This window comes from Indicator indicator, chromosome Z (genome assembly GCF_027791375.1).
Source record: "Indicator indicator isolate 239-I01 chromosome Z, UM_Iind_1.1, whole genome shotgun sequence".
Lineage (NCBI taxonomy): Eukaryota > Metazoa > Chordata > Aves > Piciformes > Indicatoridae > Indicator > Indicator indicator.
In genome coordinates this window covers 31,543,650-31,564,048 of record NC_072053.1, presented here as the reverse complement: position 1 = coordinate 31,564,048, position 20,399 = coordinate 31,543,650, and the positions used below count along the sequence as shown (strand labels likewise).

The 20,399-nt window shown below is 36.2% G+C and overlaps 1 protein-coding gene across 1 annotated transcript; it reads left to right on the top strand.

Annotated features, from left to right (window-relative positions):
* Positions 1-320: 320 nt before the first annotated feature.
* On the top strand, positions 321-19,233 carry SGTB (small glutamine rich tetratricopeptide repeat co-chaperone beta). Its single transcript, XM_054397734.1, has 10 exons — positions 321-420; positions 4,458-4,561; positions 5,333-5,402; positions 9,532-9,631; positions 12,089-12,193; positions 15,005-15,143; positions 15,231-15,293; positions 17,284-17,321; positions 17,539-17,622; positions 19,006-19,233. The coding sequence occupies exons 1-10, from the start codon at positions 321-323 to the stop codon at positions 19,115-19,117; spliced, it is 915 nt and encodes a 304-aa protein (XP_054253709.1). The 3' UTR covers positions 19,118-19,233.
* Positions 19,234-20,399: the final 1,166 nt, after the last annotated feature.

The window sequence follows — 20,399 nt, the reverse complement described above, 5'->3', positions numbered from 1 at the left end:
TTCCATGTGCATATGTCTTAGAAATAAAATCCAAACTATGAAAACAAAAATAAGTTGCTAAATCATTTTAGCCTCAGTGAACTCTCCTGCAGGACTGAATCTGAGGAAATCTGCTCTTTTGCTGATAGTTAAACTAGAGGATTGTAGGATTTCTTAATCCATAAAATTTAACCACTTGTTTCAAGGCATCACTTGAAGAATATGTTTTGGTGTGTTGTGTGCACCTCTTACTGATGTCAGTGGGAGGCTTGAATACTCTGGGAATTCATTTTCCTGAATTCCTGTTGGTTTTAAGACAGGAGAAAGTCATCAATTCCAAAATGTCATCAGTCAAACGCTTGGTTTATGCAGTCATCCATTTCTTGAGAGAGCAGAGTCAGATGGATACTTTCACTCCAGATGAGCAAGAAAGTTTGGAAGGTAAGGTATACATTATCTATCTATCTATCTACCTATCTATCTGTCTATAACAAACTACCAAGATGATAAATTACTTGATACATGTTATCATAGAAAGTAAATGTAGTAACGTAACTGAAACTACCACCAGATATTTTTGTGAATTAAATCATGATCTCAGTTTTTCTGAGATTATTAGTTTTAAAATGTCTCTCATTTAAAACCTGATCTAAAGTTACAAACGTGTACCTTAATTTTGAGGAACAGATACTATAAACCACATCTAGTTCAGCAGCTGTATAATGCAGACTATAATAACAATTCTTATATGTGTCCCACAGATTTTTGTGTAATGTCTCTTTTTACTTTTATGTATTTTTTTTCCTGCCTTTTGTATCTGATAGTAGCTGTGCTGGCCATGGAGGAAGTAAAAAAAATACCATGTATTTGTTCTGGTATATAGGAAGAGGCAGCTCTTTCATACTTTCAAGAGTTTCATGTACTTCATGAGGAAAGGTTAAAAGATCCCAAGAATACGGAAAATAAAATAAATGCTTTTCTTTTTTGTCTTCTTTTTCTTTCCTTTGTTTTCTTTTTTTTTTGTTTTCCCAACTTGAATAATAATTCTGAAGACTGTATTGTAGTAAATATTTTCAGTATGGTATAGCTTCTGTTACACATCAAAGTCCATCCATCTGTAGACATAGCTACAAAATGGTGGACTTCTGTGTGTATCCTTTTTGTTGACAGACCTGTCTTTGTGTAACTTCATAGTATCTGTCTTTCTCCTTCATATGGCTTTTTCTCCTACTCCCTAATTCCTAGAGACTTCATGACAGATGGTATCACAACATGGAATTAAGTAAGAGAAGAACAATAAGTCTTAATTCTGCAATGACCTTTTCATAGTATTCACTTAAACACAGCACTGTTTCAGGCAGTCTTTGGTTGTATCATTCAACCAGAGGACAAATCCAAAGCTTAAGAGGGGAAGTCTAGAACCAGCAGTGCAATAAACAACATCTGGGCAGATAATCACTGAGTTACCTGAAATCTGAGATGTGAAGAGTAGATTTTACTGAGGTGCAAAGCAAGTCTGCCTCTCAGAGCCATAAACTTGAAAAGATAAACCTGGAGTGTGCTTCCTTATATGTCTCTTACCTTTAGAATGTAGCTGTTAGCTAATGTAAGCAAGAAGGAAACACTTGTATCATGATATTCAGAGGATACTCCCAGAAGAATAAAAGCCAAAAGATTAAGGTTAACATCAGAATCTGGAGCATTTTGTACATTTGAAAAATGGTAGTCATTTCTGAATTTAACCTCAGTCAGATTGTGATGTTCAGCTGATGGAAGAAGGCAATGGTTTTGGAAATCACATAATGAGAGATAAAGAGTATTCCTTTTGCTTTTAAAATAATACTAACAAGTATTGAGTTATGACTGAAAATCTACCTGATGATGTGTCTTAGAGCAGCCTTAGCCAATGTCTGTTTAAAGGACTCAATTCTAAGATGCTGTTTTCTAAATAAAAAATATTATAAAACCTTAGTTTTGCTTAAATGCTGATGTAACATTTACCATTTTAATACAGATACGAAATCCTAATTTTAGAGATGTACCCTGCCAAAAGTGTGGTACCATATGCTGTGTGCTAGAGGATAGGAGGCAGGCGTTCTGAATGATTGACTCATTTAGTTGTTCAAAGTATCTTTAGTGCATGTGGAACAGCAATAGCCCAAGTCCCGCCCGTTGAAGCATTTATTGCTAGATGGAGACAAAAGGGATGAAAAAATTTGACTAATGTTTGATAATGTTGATATCTTGTGTTTGGTAAGTGATTTAATTCTATTCCCTGCAAAATAACAAAATGATCTATTAAAAGTCTAGCATGTATTCAAACTCCATTTATATTAATAATCTGCATTTTGCATGTTTGAATTGTATATAGTGATGTCAATGATAGTGTAAATTTTCTCTAGGTATTTTTATGGTGAATAAAAATGCTTTATTTTGAGAAAGCAGAGTAACCGGAAGGTAGACCGGAGAAATACACAGCCCTACAACCTAGGATCTAGAGCAGTGATGCAGATCTCTGGTGCTTAGTGCTCAACTCTGTTGTATGAACTAGAAACTTAACTTCTTCCAAATTGTATTTTAGATGGTTTAAATGGCAATTACTTCTCTTTCCTGTTTACAGTTTCTTTTTTAGTTTTTCCTTCTTGTGTATAGCGCCTGTTTCTGTGAGATGAAAGCAGAAATTCTGTGCAGCATGCACACAGCTGTGATTTTTTTTCTTAATTCTAAGATCAGTGTACTGCAAAGAATTTCTTTAAGGCAGTGTGTCCAAACCAGCTTAAATCAAGGGATACTTGAGATGGGGAAGGTAATGTCTAAGATGAAGAAGGATACCAAGTAGTGAAGGGGCCTCAGCAGCTCAATTAATATTTATTATTCAGTGAACAACATCCTAAATGTCTGCTGGGATGCCTTTTGTTTGGACAGCAAAAAATCCTGGAGCTATGTGGCACTGGGGATGCTCAGCTGGGCCCTAGAATAGTCCAAGCCTCCTGACGTCAGGTCTCTGTGTGAGTCCTACCTGTTCAGCAGGGAAGTAGGTATCTCTTCTGGTCTACAAGGTGGTAGTACAAGCTTCAGCAATTCTGTAGGCCTCTGAACGTGTGTGTGATGATGAAGATAATAGATAATTTTGGCCTTTAAAATTAGAAATGAGAAAAATCTTAGATTAATAGCTTTTGTCACGCAGCAAGTCTTCCAGTTTACTGATGATAATGAGCTTGCGGCACTTGACTGTGCCTCAGTTTCATAATGGGATCATGGGATGCTGGCAGGCTAGTCTCATGAGGTAATTTTCAGACAAAAAAAGTCTTCACTCCTTTGACTTTACGGGCATCAGATTTTTATGTCACATTAAAATGAGGTAGTTAATTGATCATATTACAACTTAATACATTTTCTGATTTGGAAAAGTTTCTGTTTTGGTTATATTTATTTTTACACAGGTTTTCATTGTTGGCTTACTTCTTAACCAGTGGTTGTTTTTCTAACCTGTGGATCCCATAAGAGCTCCTAATTTTGTTGTATCTGATTATAAGTATACATTCCATCTTTCAGTTGAAGGAGAAATGTGAAAAGGGAGTTCACTGTAAGAGCTAATTATTTTATGGAAATTCTAAATATTAATAATACTATTTGGTAATTATGTTGTTTGAGCATGATTTACACTGCTGCGATTTGCAAAAATCTCCTGTATGAGAGTCAGAATCATAGAATCATAGAACTGTCAAGATTGGAAGAGACCTTTGCAATCATCAAGTCCAAACATTCAACCAGAGCTCACAACCCCACAGCTACTGCTAAACCACTACCACTAAACCATGTCCCTAAGCACCACATCCATGCATCTTTTAAATACCTTCAGGGACGGTGATTCCACCACCTCCCTGAACAGCCTTGTGAAAGATAAAGGAAGGGGTTGTATTTTAAATTTATTCAAAAGTACAAATGAGGTATGGTATTCAGGAAAGGGAATGCCTTAAGAGAACATAACTTTGAGGGTGAAATTGTTAAGTGGCAAGTGTCTTCTTAATAAGTCCTATAATGAAAAATGAGAAATCTAATTCCACTGGTTTTATCATAGGTCTGACAGTAAGTACCAATTTCTCCCAAATGTTATGCCACACAAATATGTGGCAGTTGTGCTCTTTTGAATTGGGATGTGTGATGCATGCATAGTTGTATTATGAGTTGTGCTTTGGCTAAATCCTATTTTTTTTGTTTGTTTTGGTTTGGGTTTTTTTAAGACATTGCATGATTGAAAGAATTAAATTTATGTATTTTTAGTTGGTTTAAGAATAATACCCAAACTATGTATGGATTCTGTATAGCTTATACTATTTTTCAGCAAGTTAATTCTATGGGGATCAGATAGCCTCTTTGTTTTATGCTATGTTCCACACAGCTGCTCTATGAATAAATTAATGAAGTTACACTTCCATTGATAAACTGGTGAATTTGTTGTTTTGTTTTGTTTTAAGTTGCAATTCAGTGTTTGGAGACTGTGTTTAAGATTAACTTGGATGATACTCATCTTGCACCTCCCCAGCATTTGATAGAAATGTTCACAAATTCTTTTCACAAGGTAAGAATTGCACTAAGTTGTAGAGTTGCTCTGTCAATGTGTACTAAGATGTCATATTGTATACACAACCTTCAAAGTGCTGTATGGGTCAAAACAATGTGGAAACAATGAAAACAAAAAAAAAGGTGGCATTTCATTAAAACCAGCAGAATTGCAATCTTTTGAAGCAGTGGGAGGAATTCATTTCAGCTAGACAAGGACAATTCCTCATAGAAAATTACTAAACAGTGGATGTCTCATTCTCACTTGAAGGATTTTATCCTTCAGTTAAGCATTTTGCAATTCCCAGAGATAAATGTCTGTTAAATGCTTGAGGTCATTTATAGTTTGCTGATGTTTCTCACTCCCTTCTGGAAATAATTTAATTTTAAAAACATCTCCAAGAACACTAACATTAAAATGGGAACTTAAAAAATGTGTATTAATAATAACAGTTACCTGGGATCTCCACTACAGGTGGCATAGGAACCACCTGTATGGCAAGTAGGAGAGTCAGAGGTAAGAAAACCAAGTAAAGATTTATCATGTTTCTTCCCCTTGATCACCTTAAAATATGTGGAGAGCCCTGAGGGGTTTTTAGTAATAGAAAGCAAGCTCTCTTTCCCTTCTAGGGATGCTTTAGTGGTGTTTAGTTCTTTTCTACTTCCTGTGCGTTACAGAAAATCTGGTTGCTTGTGGATACAATGCTGCCCAGGATGTAAGTTTTTAAAAAAATCAGGGCTGATATTTTAATGAAAAAACTTTTTTTTGTGTGTGTGTGTTCACATACAGAATGACATGCTGCCTCTCTCAGATTCTTTACCAGAGGATGCTGAAAAGGCAGACCAGCTGAAGGATGAAGGTTTGTAATAAACACAGGAATAAATATCTTATGTTTTTATTAAGATTTTGGGGTTATAATGGATAGTGTTGGTATGGGCAAAACATACTGCACAGAAAAACTTGAAGCTTACGTTGTTTGCCAATTGTTTTGTTGTAAAAGGAGTAAGTGGCTTGCACCATCTAGAATTTAAGAAAATGTAGTCTATTCTTTCCCTTACTCAGGAAGTACCTTAAAACCTAAGGCATAACATCTGAAGTCCTGGGCAGCGTTCCTATGTAGTAGAAGCTTTGAAGAATAGACAGTTATTGTTCAATGTATTATAGATTTTTCTATTTGTCCATGGCATTGCTATGCAAAATACTACTTCATATTGAAAAGGTTATGTGATGTGAAGAATTATATGGTAGCTGAATACTAAAACAGTTAAAAAGCTAACCCACCTGAAGCCAACAGAAAAATCTTTACAAACTTAGTAGGGTTAGTATTTCACATATATGAAATTATTTGTGTTCTATAAAAATTGCAGAAAAATCAGTAGTTTTATTTTTCCTTTGATAGATGTTATTGGTGTTATGTGTGGAAAGGCAGCTGTACTATATAAGTCTTCACCAGTGCTATTGAAGAATTAATCCTTTTTATTTCCCCTTGAAAATATTGGGGGGGAAAGGCATCTAGCACTCATAACTGGTACAAATCAGGTGTATTGGTACTTTATAAACCACATTTTTAATGATCTGTTGGATTTACAGGTATTTGAGTTTTGTACTAAAAATAATGAAGTTTCAAATTGCAAGATACATGCAATCCTGTCAAAAATTTCAAGTTGATGTGAAGAAAGCTCTACTGCTTGCTTTTGAGAATGAATGCTATGTCTGTCTTATCTTAAAGCTGTTCATCTGCAGTCATGAATGCAGTCCATGCAAGCTCTGAATGTTTGAATATTTGTTGAGGTTGCTTATTAGATTATTAATTCAAAGAATAAGAGCTCAAACAAGATTACATCACAAGTGAAAATGAGTTTGTAAGTTGTAACATACCTGCTGTGCATGCTGCCTGTCAATTTGCTGTCTGTTACAGCCAACACATGGAAAGAAGAAAAGGCAATGCCTATTTTAAGTCTGTAATTCTGTCTTGTCATCTGTCAGCCCACTGAGTAAATGAAATGAATGCCTGTTATGTTAGCCTTACTTGTGGTATTACTAGAACAATACTATGTCACTACGGAAAAAAATGAAAGGGTCTAGTCTTAGACCAAAGTGTCAGCTAACAGGGGCATTAGTAAGCAGTTTGGAACTGCTTGAAATGCCTCTGTTTCATTTCCTTTAATGAAATCAAAATGTCCTGACCTGTTTTCTAATGCCGCTTTGTCATAGTAATCCTCATTTTCGTATGTGTATTACCCATCAACGCTGTCGTGTGTATTTTCTGCCCCGAGAGAGAAATTAGATAACTTGGGGAAGCCCATTTGACCCATATCTTCTATAATACTGCAATTCTTAATTCTGTGATTTCCTCATTTCTTTCTGTGCATACTTAGCAATGGAATATTTTTGCGATCTTTACAGTAAACAGTGTCCTCCACTTCTATGCTTGAAACAACCCTAGTGCCTGTAAAAATCAGTAAGGAATGGCAGAACAGAATCAGGTAGATGAGTTGTCTTTCTTAGGCATTTTGAGACTAGGAAGTAGTAAACCCCCAGACTAGTAAATAGTTGAATTTGTGTGTCTGCCCTTCTATGTCACTTGACACTCTGGCTTAAACTATGTAAGAGCACAGATTGTGTGCAGGTTTGTATAGTGTAATGGCAGCTTGATCCTATAAAGATGTGGGCATTACCACAGTTTAGATTCTTACAATAGGTACATGGATTATAGAGGACACACCTTCGAAAGTGTAACTGTGGGGGCTTTTCTTCTTAAGAATTTTTGTCTGGCAATAAAATAAATACTACAGATGCTTTTCCTTTTGTCCCGGACTGCTTAATCTCAGCAGAAATAATAGGTCTAGCTCTTTTTTTTTTTTCTGTTTTCCTTTATTCCGTTTTGGGCTGGGTAGAGAGCAAGAAAGGTACCCACTGATACTAGCTCCCTGTATCCCAGGTCATCTGTAATTCAGAACAGTATCAGGTATTCCAACTTTAATAGTCATTGATGGCAGTTTTGTCCTAAAGAAACATTACTCACTGCAATCTCATGGAGTGCAGGTAACTTGCAGGTATTTTATCTGACAACAGGACTTAGTGTATATGTTGAGGGTATGCATGCAATTGCAGTTTCAGTTTGCCTTCTCACTGTTAGGGATTGCTGGCTATAATTATGGTCCAGTATATCATTATTGGGAAGAGGTGATTTCATACTACCTTGATGATACTCGGGTACTTACATCTGTTTGATTGTTAAGCTCTGTGTTCACAGATGAATGCAAGTATTGCAGTTAGCACAGGCACCTAAGCATGCTTGCTCCACAGATTTTTGCTTTATATGAGAGAGAAAATGTTGCACTGACTGAACTTTTCCAGCCTTCGCTTGTGCAGTTACCTGTATCTGTAGCAACCTGTTAACTTACCCCTCCCCTGATTATTTCAGGAAAGGGTTGCAATACTCTGCTATAGTACAAGGAAGTCAGTGGAAGTCTAATTTTCATGACAACTTTGTGATGTTTCTGGGAGGTCAAGGCTTCTGTAGGATCTAGCAGGCCAAAGATCCATAGTTTCAGGACGAGGAGCAACTTTAAGCTTGGGCACTCTGAACTAGCACTTTTGTTCCTCGTTTGTCAGGAAAGAAACTGCCAGGTCTGCCCTGTGTTGGGCGAGGAAAGAATGTGTGTGGCGTCTTTTGTTTTGAAAGACCTTACTCCAGAATTTTGTTTCTATAGAAAAGCTAAATTTGTCTATTTTTTTCACTTAACTTGAAAAATATATGAAACTTACTTCATTATTGAACAGAATTTTTGAGATTTTTGGTGACAAATGTTACCTTTGAATTATTTTAGATTGTCTATGCTATACATACTTCTCATTATCTTAATTTATTATTATGTGGCATCACAAAAGTGGGGCTTAGATTTGGTTTTCTTTGATTTTCCATGTTATAAGGATAGTTACAAGAAAGTTACTGGGAGATGTCAGAAAATTAGATGAACAAGTAATTAACATACAACCTATTGGATTATGAGTCAAGACTGGTGTATCTGTACTAGGGTGGAACTGTAATTACAATACTACTGAACAAAGTGACTTTTGCTTAACAGTAGAAACTAGCTGGAAAGCATGAAATAGCAACATGGGAAGGGGAAGGATTATGTGGTGGATTACAATGGACATAATAAATTTTACAGACGTAGTAGGTATTTGTGTCAGTGTGAGCTGAAATTCCGCCCCCACCCCCGACAATAACCAGGCTAGCTCAGTCTGGAAGCAAATGAAAGCTGTATTTACAAGCAAATCTACAATCTGTGATGAAATGCAATGAATATGTACAAATATACAAAATTCACAACATTTACAAATACATACAATCAACAGAAAATCACAACCAAGTTCCCTTTGCTTCCCCCCAAAAGGGACCTTTCGCAAGGGGCCTCTCTCCCAGGGGCTGCCTCCCCCCAGACCTCCCCTGGCAGAAAGCAGAGTTAGCTAAAGCAGAAAAGTTGTTAACTTAGCTCGCCAAGGTCAGTGTGTTATCTTCAGCCAGAAGAAAACAGCAGCCAGACACCCCCGCAAACTGCCCTGACTGCAGACTGCAGACTCCCCACTTTGTTTTGAGTAGTAGTTCTTAAACATTTCTATCTATCCAATGGAAGTGTTTAGAACAGTCATTATTTTGCTTTCTTACACCCAATAGTGACTTATTTACACTCTTTCACTTTCTCTGCTTGAACTTTGCAAAGAAAAATTAAAGAGGCAGTTTCAAACCATCACAGTATTTTTATTTCCATTATTCTATGGCAATTCTATTTCAAAGAATGTTACCTCAGAACTTCACAAATTGCATGGGGTGGGAAGGATCCCTCAGAGGGGGGGGGCACCTTCTCCAAAGGTGTAGTCATATATATCTTATATGAGTGCTCTAATGTGGCTACTCTGTTTCTTTCATACATGGCACTGTATCTTTTAACTACTTAAGAGCTTTTTGTAATTCTTTTCAGGTAACAATCATATGAAAGAAGAAAACTATGGTGCTGCAGTAGATTGTTATACTAGGGCTATAGAACTGGATCCCAACAATGCAGTCTATTACTGCAACAGGTAATAACAAAATAATACAAGCTTTTAATTCCCAACCTTTATTAAAATTATTTTAAAGATAATTGTGATGTAGGTTAGAACAACATGAGGTTGGAAAACCCTACTATTCAAAAATGTATCATGTTAAATTTTGTAAAAGACCTAAAGTGAAAGTGGGCTGCTCTAGCATATCTGTCAGTCAAAAGTGTCATATGGACTTTAAAATTACTTGTAATAATTGAGATCAAGTTTCTGTGCATTACGCTGTCTATATTAAGTCTGTTGAGAGAAATAAGAGATTTTTTGAGACCTCTTGGGTTGTTTTTTTGTTGTTGTGGTTTGGGTTGGGTTTTTTTGTGGTTTTGGGGTTTGTTGGTTGGTTGGGTTTGGGTTTGGTTTTTTTTGGTTTGTTGGTTGAGTTGTTTATTTTTTCTGTGTTCTAGTGACCCAGCTGCCATCTTGTATCTCCTCTAGTATTGACTTTTTCAGGAAGAAATATTATTAATGTGGGGGTATCATTTTGGAGATTTCAAGCTTTGTATACTCAAGATTTTTATGCATGACCTGTTGAAAAGTAACAAGGCCATCTTTGTAGTTTCAAAAATAACAAGGCTGTCTTTGTAGTTTCATTGTATAATCTATTCTTCACCATAATGAAGTCATAGTGACGTGGGAGCACATGAAGTCAGAAGGGCTGGAAGACCTTATAGTCTGTGAGCCCCACTGGAACTAATTTGCCTCAAGTCACTTTGCTCTACACTCTTCGGTGCTTAGTTTACTGGAAGGACATATTAAGTGCTGTCACTCTGGCCTTGTGCCACTGTGCCCAGTGGATTTTTTCTATTTTGGGAGCAGTGCTTCCATTACTACAGTTTACTTTGTGATAAATACAAGTGAAAGATTCAGGGTTTTCCAGCAAACAGAAAGGAAATGCACAGTTTACTAATATGTTACATCTTTAAGTTGGCAGATTAAATATAATCTTTTCCTTGAGACACCTGCTCACATAAGTACTTTTAGGTATAAAACAGCAATACAGCATCAGATTCAAAAGCCTCCCAAAAGCACTGAAATTTTCATCTGTAGAATTGGCTTAAGTACCAAACCTGTAATTGGCAAGAGCAGAAATACTTCACTGTGTGTTAACATCAGATGCTACATTTGTGAGGACCAAAATGAATTTTGATGTCAGTATGCCCAGTATTCTGTGAAGTTATTCAAAAGACAGGAGTTGCTTGGAGTTTCATGGATGATGGAGTATTTGAATAAATACAGACCTTATTCTTACCTTTCTTAAGCTAGTTTGGGAGCAATGCAGATGGATTGCTTTTAATTATACTGTTTTTTACTCAAGGAAATGAGAAAAAGAGAATTGAGATGCCCTTGAAGTTCTACTGGCGATATAAATTTTCTGTAACCACAGAAAAAATATTTTCTGTTCAAACACATGACAGACTCAGCACTGTCCCCAGCTTTTTTCTCCATACAACTTCACTGGCATCTGTGGCACTGGACAACTGTTAAGCAGCCTAAATGTTTAAAATACGTTAAGTAGTCCCACTTCTGATTTGATCATCTGGAAACCCATGCAATTTGGAGGTTATTGCGGGAGAAGGGATTGAATGCATCTATTATTAGGGGTTATTACATGAATTGCTAGAATGCATCTAGCATTCCTAATAAAAAAATAATGCTGTATGCAATTAAAGTTTTTTGTTTGGTTGGTCGGGTTTTTTTACTACAGTTTTTTTTAATCAAGGAAGAACAAAGAGTGGTTTGAGACCTTTCAAAGTGGGGGAGTTTTGATTACTAGTCTGTTCCAATGTCCTTTATAATTTGGGAAAGTCTTTAGTCTTATTATACTCATTTGCAACATTTATTTTTTCTCTGATACAGAGATGCAATTGTAGTTTAGTCATTCAGAGATTATGGAGAAATGTTATCCATTTACATGCAAGTAAGAGCTGCCTGCTAAAAAGTTGAGAAGGGAAAAATCACAGCATTTCTTTGAACAGTGGTAAAGTTATTGCTATAAAGCACCAATTGTATGAAACACTTCTGCTTAAACAGTTACTTTAACTACTACTTGAGGGATTCACTTGCTGTAATAGGCTTCTGGTGTGTTTTGTGCAGTCGCAGCTGGATCTAAACCAGTTCCTTCGAACTATTTATCCTTTGTGTCCTCATGGTGAGTGTGTGTTCTCCGAAGCCCTACTCTAGCAATGCAATGAAGTGCACATACCTAGTTCAGAAAATTTGATTGTCCTACTTAATTGAGCCAACCTGAGACATTGCCTCTTAAGAAGTGAAAGTCATTAAAATTAAACAGTCTAAAGTTAGTCATGGACATAGGAATAGCTAAGCTTGTTTTTTTTTTCTTTTATTGTTTGTTGTTGTTTGTTTGGGTTTTTTTAATTGTTTTGGGTTTGGATTGGTTTTTTACAAAGCTCTCTCCCTTCACTCCCATCTTTCTTTTAGGGCTGCTGCTCAAAGTAAGCTGAACAACTACAATGAGGCAATAAAGGATTGTGAGAGAGCCATAGCAATAGATCCAAAGTACAGCAAAGCATATGGGAGAATGGGGTAAGCCAATACAAATCTGAGTAAACACTGTAGACCAAAGTGTAAATCACCATAGATTTTCTGAATTAAGTAGAGGTAAGTTGTTTCATTTAGCAGACATTCTTGTTCTGAAAGTGTAGCAATTTGTGGAAGATGACCCTATCAGGCTGCCAGCTTTGAGTTTGATACATTTGGTTGACACTGGCATTTTCATATCAGATTTCTTCAGTATGTAATTTTTTTCTTTCAGTTTACCAACTTTGAAAATTTAGTTTAGAAAGTCCTGAAGTCTTTCTTTCTACCTCTCACCTAGTCCTGAGTAATCAAAATTCTGCAGTTGGAGCAGGGAATCTGCTAATGATCTCTATCTAACAGGACGCTGTTAGCAAATGGAATCCTAAAAAATCTATCAGGAATAGGATCTTAATTTTTCTGTTCAGTAGATCTTTGGAAGCAGATATGTTAGCCAGACTAAGCTATGTCCTTTTGATGGTTTTCTCAGTCATGTCTGAGAGATTAACAGTATGGCCTCTTTATAGACAGTGGGTCTAAGTTAAGTATTACCAGAAAAAAATACCAGGAATGTTCTGAATGGGATGTCTACTTGAGTTAAGGGCAATTCTTGTAGCCTTACATATTCAGTAATCAAACTTGTGGGTGTAGACTTAATGCTGCATAAGCCTTTTGAGGTTATATCTGCAATAGTAAATTAAAAAATCCTTAGAATTGTTTGTGGGGTCAGCTGGCACAAAGCGGCCAATTCCAAACCACCTATTGCTTAACTCTGTTGGTATGTGTTAAATTCTGAACCATGCCCTAAAATTGTCTGGGATAATGCTTTTTGGCCTGGTACAAAATGGGGCATTTATTTAAGATCAAAGAAAACTTTCTACAATATAGTTTATTTCAGTAATACGAATGTAGTCAGACTGGCTCGTGAGATTGTTCATTCACTTTGAAATTTCAGGGATTATTGAATTGGTTTTGTCCTGTTTAACTCTCTTTAGATTGTCTCTTCATATCATACAGCTTGAGATCCTCTGATTTCAGCAAGATAGAGGGGAGCCACAGGCTGATGTAATTGGAAATTGGAGGTCATTCTAGAGTTTTGGGTGTAAATCCAGTGTGCTTTTAGATAAAACAATGTAAGTGGGATCATTCTTGGGCAATCAAGTTTCCGTTTTCTTGATTCGTGGTTGTTTTCGTAGGGGATACATTTTGAGCTACAAGCCTTTGCTTAACTCAGTAGATGGATATAGTAATACATTTGGCATGGGCTGACTGAGGAAACAGTGCTTGTTTAGTAAAAACTGAAAAAACAAGTGCAGAAACACGTTATTTACAAAGAGTTCTTACGAGATAGCTGTGTCTTCTAACTGCATTATGAAGGCGTATCAGTTTTTCTCAGGATTTGACAGAAACTTTTTATGTCACAGAAAGATGCCGCAGTGACACAGAAAGATGCAGACATGGGAGCCATGTAGAGAGTTAAAGTGATGCTTGCAGGGTGACCCTAAGAGAGCACTTGTCTGGGTAGAAATCCTGAGCAAAGAACATGTTGCTCACTGCTCTGACTTGTACTGAATTCCAAGAAGCAGAGTTTTACATACTTTATTTGCAAAAAAGCATGATTGCCTCACAGAAATACCAGATTGCATTTACTGTCTGGTCAGAAACTGCTTTGGCAATTTCGTTTATGGGAGTAACACAGTGTTAAGAAAGAAAACGTTAATACTGCATGAATTCCTCCAGAAGCATTACTGGAAACCTCTGGATTTTCAGACTGTTAGTGAGTTCATCTTCAGTAAGAGCAATGGCTGTCACTGATGTATCTAACACATCGAGCTCTCTTGCCTGACATAGAAGTCTACAGTCTGCTAGTGGGCACTAGCACATACCAGAGAGGGACTGTAGCAGTAAATAGCTGAATATTGGTTACACAGATCTTTCACAGAATGTGGAAAAGATCAGTTTGTTTTTGTCATCATTACAAATTGAAAATACAGAAAAAAAGCATTGAAATTGCAACCAGATGGACTTCTGGAGTAGCTCAAAGAAAGATGATGTTTTGACTTTCATAGCTAATGATGTTTGAAAATAAATACTGTTTTCAAAAGTAGTAATCTGTCCTGTGCTCTCCTAACTTACTGGAGAAGGATCTTTTTCAAACATTAAGCAGAATTCCCTGATAAAATGTTTTCTTACAGCATCTTGGAGATGTTAATGTTACCCCGTGTAAGCCATTTGTCAAACTACTGAATATCCAAAAGGATAATCTTGCCCTGATCCTAAGACAAAAATCTATTATGCTGAAACTTATGGTTCCAATATTTGGTTTCCTGAAGCTGCAGAACTCACATATATCTTTGCTCTACCTACCCATGTGCCCTTTTGAAAAATCTCAGTCAAAAGGACTGGAGGAAACACTTAGAGGAATTCCTGAGTTTATGCAAAGTCATGGATGCTGGGTTCAGCTCACGTTCTCAAATAGACTAAAACAGAGAATCACAGAACATTAGAGGTTGGACGGGATCTTCCGAGATCATAGAGTGCAACCACCCTGCCAAAGCACTTCATCATCTCTTGATGATGCCAGAGTTTTTAATGAAACTTGCATATATGTGGAGCAGGACTTACACAAGATGAGTCCCTGAGGGATGATCTCTTCTGCAAAACCAAGTACTTACACTAAGCAGTAGTAAAGCAAAACTTGCTTTAACTCAGTGCTCAAGCTAAAAAATCCATTGTGAGATACTGTTTTACTTAGAGCAGAAAATGTTTCTTTTTGATGGTCATTTATATTCTACCCAGGATTTCTTTATTTCACATCAGGTTGGCTCTGACCTCAGTGAATAAATACGAAGAAGCAGTTACCAGTTACCAAAAAGCACTGGATCTTGATCCAGAGAATGACTCTTATAAGTCAAATTTGAAAATAGCAGAACAGAAACTAAGAGACATGTCCAGTCCTGTAAGTTAGCTCTGTATCTATTTATTTGCAATAGTTTTAACTGGGATTTTATTGGTAAACTTACCTTCAGTTGCATTTTCTTTGTAGACTGGACCTGGACTGAGCTTTGACATGGCAAGCCTGATAAACAATCCTGCCTTCATTAGTATGGTGAGTAAATGTCAAGCTTTACATTATAGTGTTTTTAAAACTGAAGTTTTGAGGACAACTCTTATTCAATAACACAAGCAATTTCAATGCTTCTTATAATGGCAGTGGTTTCATTATACTGAATTTAAACTTTTCTAAGTCATTCTACACTCTAAACAGTTGAAGCATAAATCTCTTATAATGCCTGGCTTATTTACAGTTGCTTCTATCTTACTTACAAACAACAACATGCATAGATCAGCTGTGCTGGTTTTATAGATGGTATTATAGTAAAACACTTGTCAACAGCATGGTGATTTTTTTTTTTTATTCGTCACATAGTAGTTAACAGCAAATACAAAGAAATAACCCCAGCAGTTGATTCAGATGCAATCTACTCAAGACTAAAGCAACTCTGCTTAGGAAGAACTACCTACCAGACCTATCTGTTCTTATTATTTCAAATTATCCCCAACATCCTTAAGCTTGCAAACCTTCGTAAGATGTGCAAACATATAGTGCATTCCTTTACTTCTAGTACAGTGGCAAATTGTGGTTTTGTCCCTCAGTTTTTCTCCATGTGTGGCTTTCTTAGCTAAATGGTATTGATTAACTTGGAAGGATGGAATTTGAGGGGGGAAGAGGGGAAGGGGAAATCCTTTGAGAACTCAGTTTAAACTTTACTGCCTCTGGTAGCTTCATTAGGACAGAACATTTCAACTAGTGCTTCTGTGTGGAAATGCATTGCATGCAAGAGAGATGTATCAGTACATCTGGTCTGATACTATCATCCACATAATACAGGCAAGATGGTAAGCAAGGAAGAAGTGAGTTCATTCTCTAATGGCACTAGCAATTGAACAGCACTGGAACTCTGTACTGCTTCATTGGACACATGACTTTGCTTCTGTTTAGTGTCAAAGATCTACTCTTCAATATGGAGCTACCTATGAACAAAGCATTTTTTTTGCATTATTTCCAGAAGGTGCCTGGTCAAGTGGAGAGAACACAGGGCATTCAGTGAGGAACAAAATAATCATTTTCCTGTGGGTTTTGTTTTCACAGAAAAAATCAACTCACTGTCTAATCTTGAGAAAGTGGCTTCTAGCCTCCATTTTGGGCTCCTAATCTGAATCAGACTTGTTACTGATGCAAGAAAGAAAAAAAAATCCTGTACTGAATTTGGCATTTTATATCAAATTGCAGACTAGAAAAGCCGCATATTTACTTCTGAGATATACATATGAAGGGATATTGATCAATAAAATAATATTGCATATAACTGGGTTTTGTAGTACTTTTAATAAATTAGTGAATAACCAACACTGCACTGATGTGCCTATTGGGTTTGTATTCATACAGACACCAATTTCTGTAGGAACTATGTTACTAACTTGATAATAAACACAATATATTTTTGAGGTATCCTATGAAGGGGAAATTTAAATAACCTCATGCCTACTATAAAGTAAGAAGATATGCAGTTACCACAGATCTATATTAGCACAAAACCATAATAAAAAGTCAGTCCACAGTTGTTTACTCTGCAGTATTTTATGGCTATCATCTCAATAGTTTATACCCAGTAATAATAATAGTTGCAAACCTCATTTATCTAGGCTGGGATTCAACAAAATGCAGACATTTATCCAAAAAAGAGAATAGAAAACTTCTGTCCTTGTAAGCCTTTTGTTGTTGTTGTTGTTTTGTTTTTTAAATTGTTCCTGGTACTGGGTTATTATGTTTAATGTCATATTTTTCATGTCTGAGTCTGTAATTACTATTTTTTATCAAAATGTAACAAACTGTTTCAGCTTCATATCCTTAAAATGTGTTCCTGTAATGACTCTTTTCACTGGGGACTATACATTTCTATGCACACATATTAATTTTGTAATACAACATCGAATACAGCATGTAGGTTTAGTTTGTTGGGGGGTTTCCACATTTTCCTCATTGGTACTCAAGTAGTAACTATGTTACAATTTCAGCTATATATTTTCTATTCTAGGCAGCAAGCTTAATGCAGAATCCTCAAGTTCAACAACTGTAAGTATAAAAATGGAGTACTATTACAACAAATGTCTTTAGGGGTTTGAATTAATAAGAGTTATAGTACTGTATTCCTGAAAATGTACTTTTGCTTACTGTATATAAAACTACTATAGCTTATTTCTTTCAAGCAATTCAAAAAAGACCTACGGTCTACTGCTTACTGTAAGGGTCCCTGCATAGCTCAATGCTAACACTGTGCTAACTGTTCCAGGATGTCGGGGATGATGTCAAATGCCATTGGTGGCCCTGCTGCGGGTGTTGGTGGCCTGTCAGATTTGTCCAGCCTGATCCATGCGTAAGTAGGAATTGGATAATTTTAACTGTTGCATTTGTGGCAGTATCCTTGTGCTACAGCTGTTTAAAAGGATAGTATCAAGCCGATTATACTGTGGCCTGTCCCCAGTGTATGCCTGAATATTATTAAAATGAGAACTGGAAGACTTAATTTCCACTCTCTTGTTTGTTTGCTTTGTACATTTCCATCAAATTGGAATGACTGAAATGGGTGCTCGTTTTCATATTCTGGTTCTCACATACTGTTGTGCTTTCATAATGTGTTTATAAATTTACTACCTGATATCCCAGAGACTAGTTAGAAAAGCTGCATATTTACTTAGTGCAAGCTGCCACAAGTTCTGCTATGGCATCCTTCCATTTAGACTAGGAAGACTTCAGGGAACTCAGTATAATGAGGAGGAGCTTTTACAAAAAACAGGACCCAAGTCTTTCATATTATAATGACAATGCAACTGGAAAAGCCTGCACAGAAACAGGCCATTTCTTCTTAGAGGGCATAAAATTTTACTCTATTTCATCATTCCAGCCTATTTCAGTTTGGTTTTAAGTCTTGCCACTTCAGGACAAAAGTAATTTGTAATTCATATCACAGACAGGAACATGCCCAAACAAAATCAAAAGCTGATTATAAGAAAGACAGGTGCTACACCTAAATCTATGAAAATGGTGACTTTCCTTCAACCTGCAACTATGGTTTAAAGGAGTCTTGACATTTTGCTACTCAGACAAAATGCAGAATTTACAAAGAAGCCATGCCAGGCTGTTAATGAAGCAGTATGTTTTACTAACCTGGTTTTTACCTGGTTTTTCTAGTAAACTAGTGTTATCCTTCTCTTTCACATGGAATTAGTCTCACTTATCAATTTAATTCTTAAACTACCACTGGTATGGAGATGGATCTATCATTACCTCAGTCATACAAGACATAAAGGTATAACTGAATGCTTACTTTTACTAATGACATCTTGCTTAGAAGTACAAACAGGCAGCCACACTTTTTTTCTGGAAAAACTAATACAAGGTTGTATTAAACTAATACAAAGTTATATTAAACAATAGAACAGATCCTCTCCAAAAAAGCATCAAATCACTGGAGAAGATTTGTTACTGAATTTTAGTTTTACCAGGTAAGATAATACTTTTTCCTCCATATTATCAAGTAGAAATAGTAGTCCCAAACAATAAAAATTAAGATCTAGTGGTAATTCTGCTTAGAGTTTAACTAGAAACCACAAATACCTTGACTAAAGCAAGTTATCTTTAGTATTAATTTCCATATAATGCATTTTTCCGTTATATTGGGATATCCTGTTTTCATTTAAAAATGCTACTTGTCAGGGTTTTTTTTACTTCTTGATTTACTTAAAACTGTTCAACACAGGGGGCAGCAGTTTGCACAACAGATACAGCAGCAGAATCCTGAGCTCATAGAGCAACTGAGAAATCATGTCCGGAGCAGATCATTCAGTGGCAGCACTGAAGAACATTCTTGACTTAAAGGAGGCATGTGAATTGTAATGGTATATAACCCCCAAATGCATACCATAGCTAGTAGCAAAAGCACCATTGTAACTCTTCTGCTTGAAGACAGAAAATTCTTTGTGCGTGTTTGCAGACAAGAATAAATCTGTTAAACAGATCTATTGCACATAACTTGAAATATGCTGTTTATGTATAGTTACTCTTCTAAAAATTAATACACTAAATAGGTGGTTTATTAAAATCCCTAAGTACAAGTCATTTTCTGTAAGTGCATTAGATTGATCTCCAGGGCTGTTGAATGGGGATAAGTTTTATAATGGTCTAATCTTCCATAACAGCTTAATTCTAAAATGCTAGTATAAAAGGCATTTTATTCTTGTGGTGCAAATCAGTATGGCTGTACTACTCCCTGACAAATACTGAAACAGTAGGCCCATCTGATGTGCCCTTTTTAAACGAGTGTAAACCAGCGTTGGGAATACAGAGTGTACTTAGAACCAGTGCTTGAAAAGTCTGTTTCTTTAAGTCTATGGAGGGGCCATCATTAGTAACATGAAATATATTTCAACTTCACTGGGCCAGGAGGGAGAGAGATGATTTCATATGAAGAAGTACCACAAATCATAAAGAAAGACACTAATCCTGAATAGGATAACGTACAGAACCAAAACAAAACTTTTGTCTTGGGAAGGGAAAGAATATTAAAAGAAGTTTTAGGCCTTTCTACTGCCATGTATACCCTCAAATCATGAGGTAGCCCTGGAGGTCAGCATTATGTCACTACTTTCTTAGGCATGGCAAACTGTATTACATTCTGTATGTATGCAGTATTTAACATAAGCTTAAATTCTTAACTGTAATAAGGTAAAACTGATCCTGTGACTGTACAAATAACTAGTATTGAAAATTTATCCAAAAAAAGCTTTCTTAGAAAGGATTCTTTTTCTATTCTTGTGCATTAAATTGTTGGCTCAAACAACTTAATGATTTCTTTTTTTCCCAGTTTCATGACACCTACTTTAAGTCATGGTTATATGGCTAAGCTAAATATTTTTCCACTATAGTACTTCTGTTCCTACCCTGGATGTTCCTTCCCAGTTAAATCTTACTTTTTCAGAGACCATTGTTCTGGTTTTTTTGTTAACTTTTTAAATGCTGCTTACTGTTCACACTACTCTCTGGTACAAGGTACGCTTGTTTTTACTCCAGGGAGGTTCTCAACATTCCCACTTTTCTCTTTGTGTATCAAAACTAATTTGAGGATCCTGTTTGATTCCTAAGACAAAGTGATCA

Excerpts from the sequence above, each read along its gene's own strand:
- SGTB (XM_054397734.1), top strand. The coding sequence starts at position 321 with ATGTCATCAGTCAAACGCTTGGTTTATGCAGTCATCCATTTCTTGAGA. Across the intron at positions 5,403-9,531 it reads AGACCAGCTGAAGGATGAAG|GTAACAATCATATGAAAGAA; the intron begins GTTTGTAATAAA and ends AATTCTTTTCAG. Across the intron at positions 12,194-15,004 it reads AAAGCATATGGGAGAATGGG|GTTGGCTCTGACCTCAGTGA; the intron begins GTAAGCCAATAC and ends ATTTCACATCAG.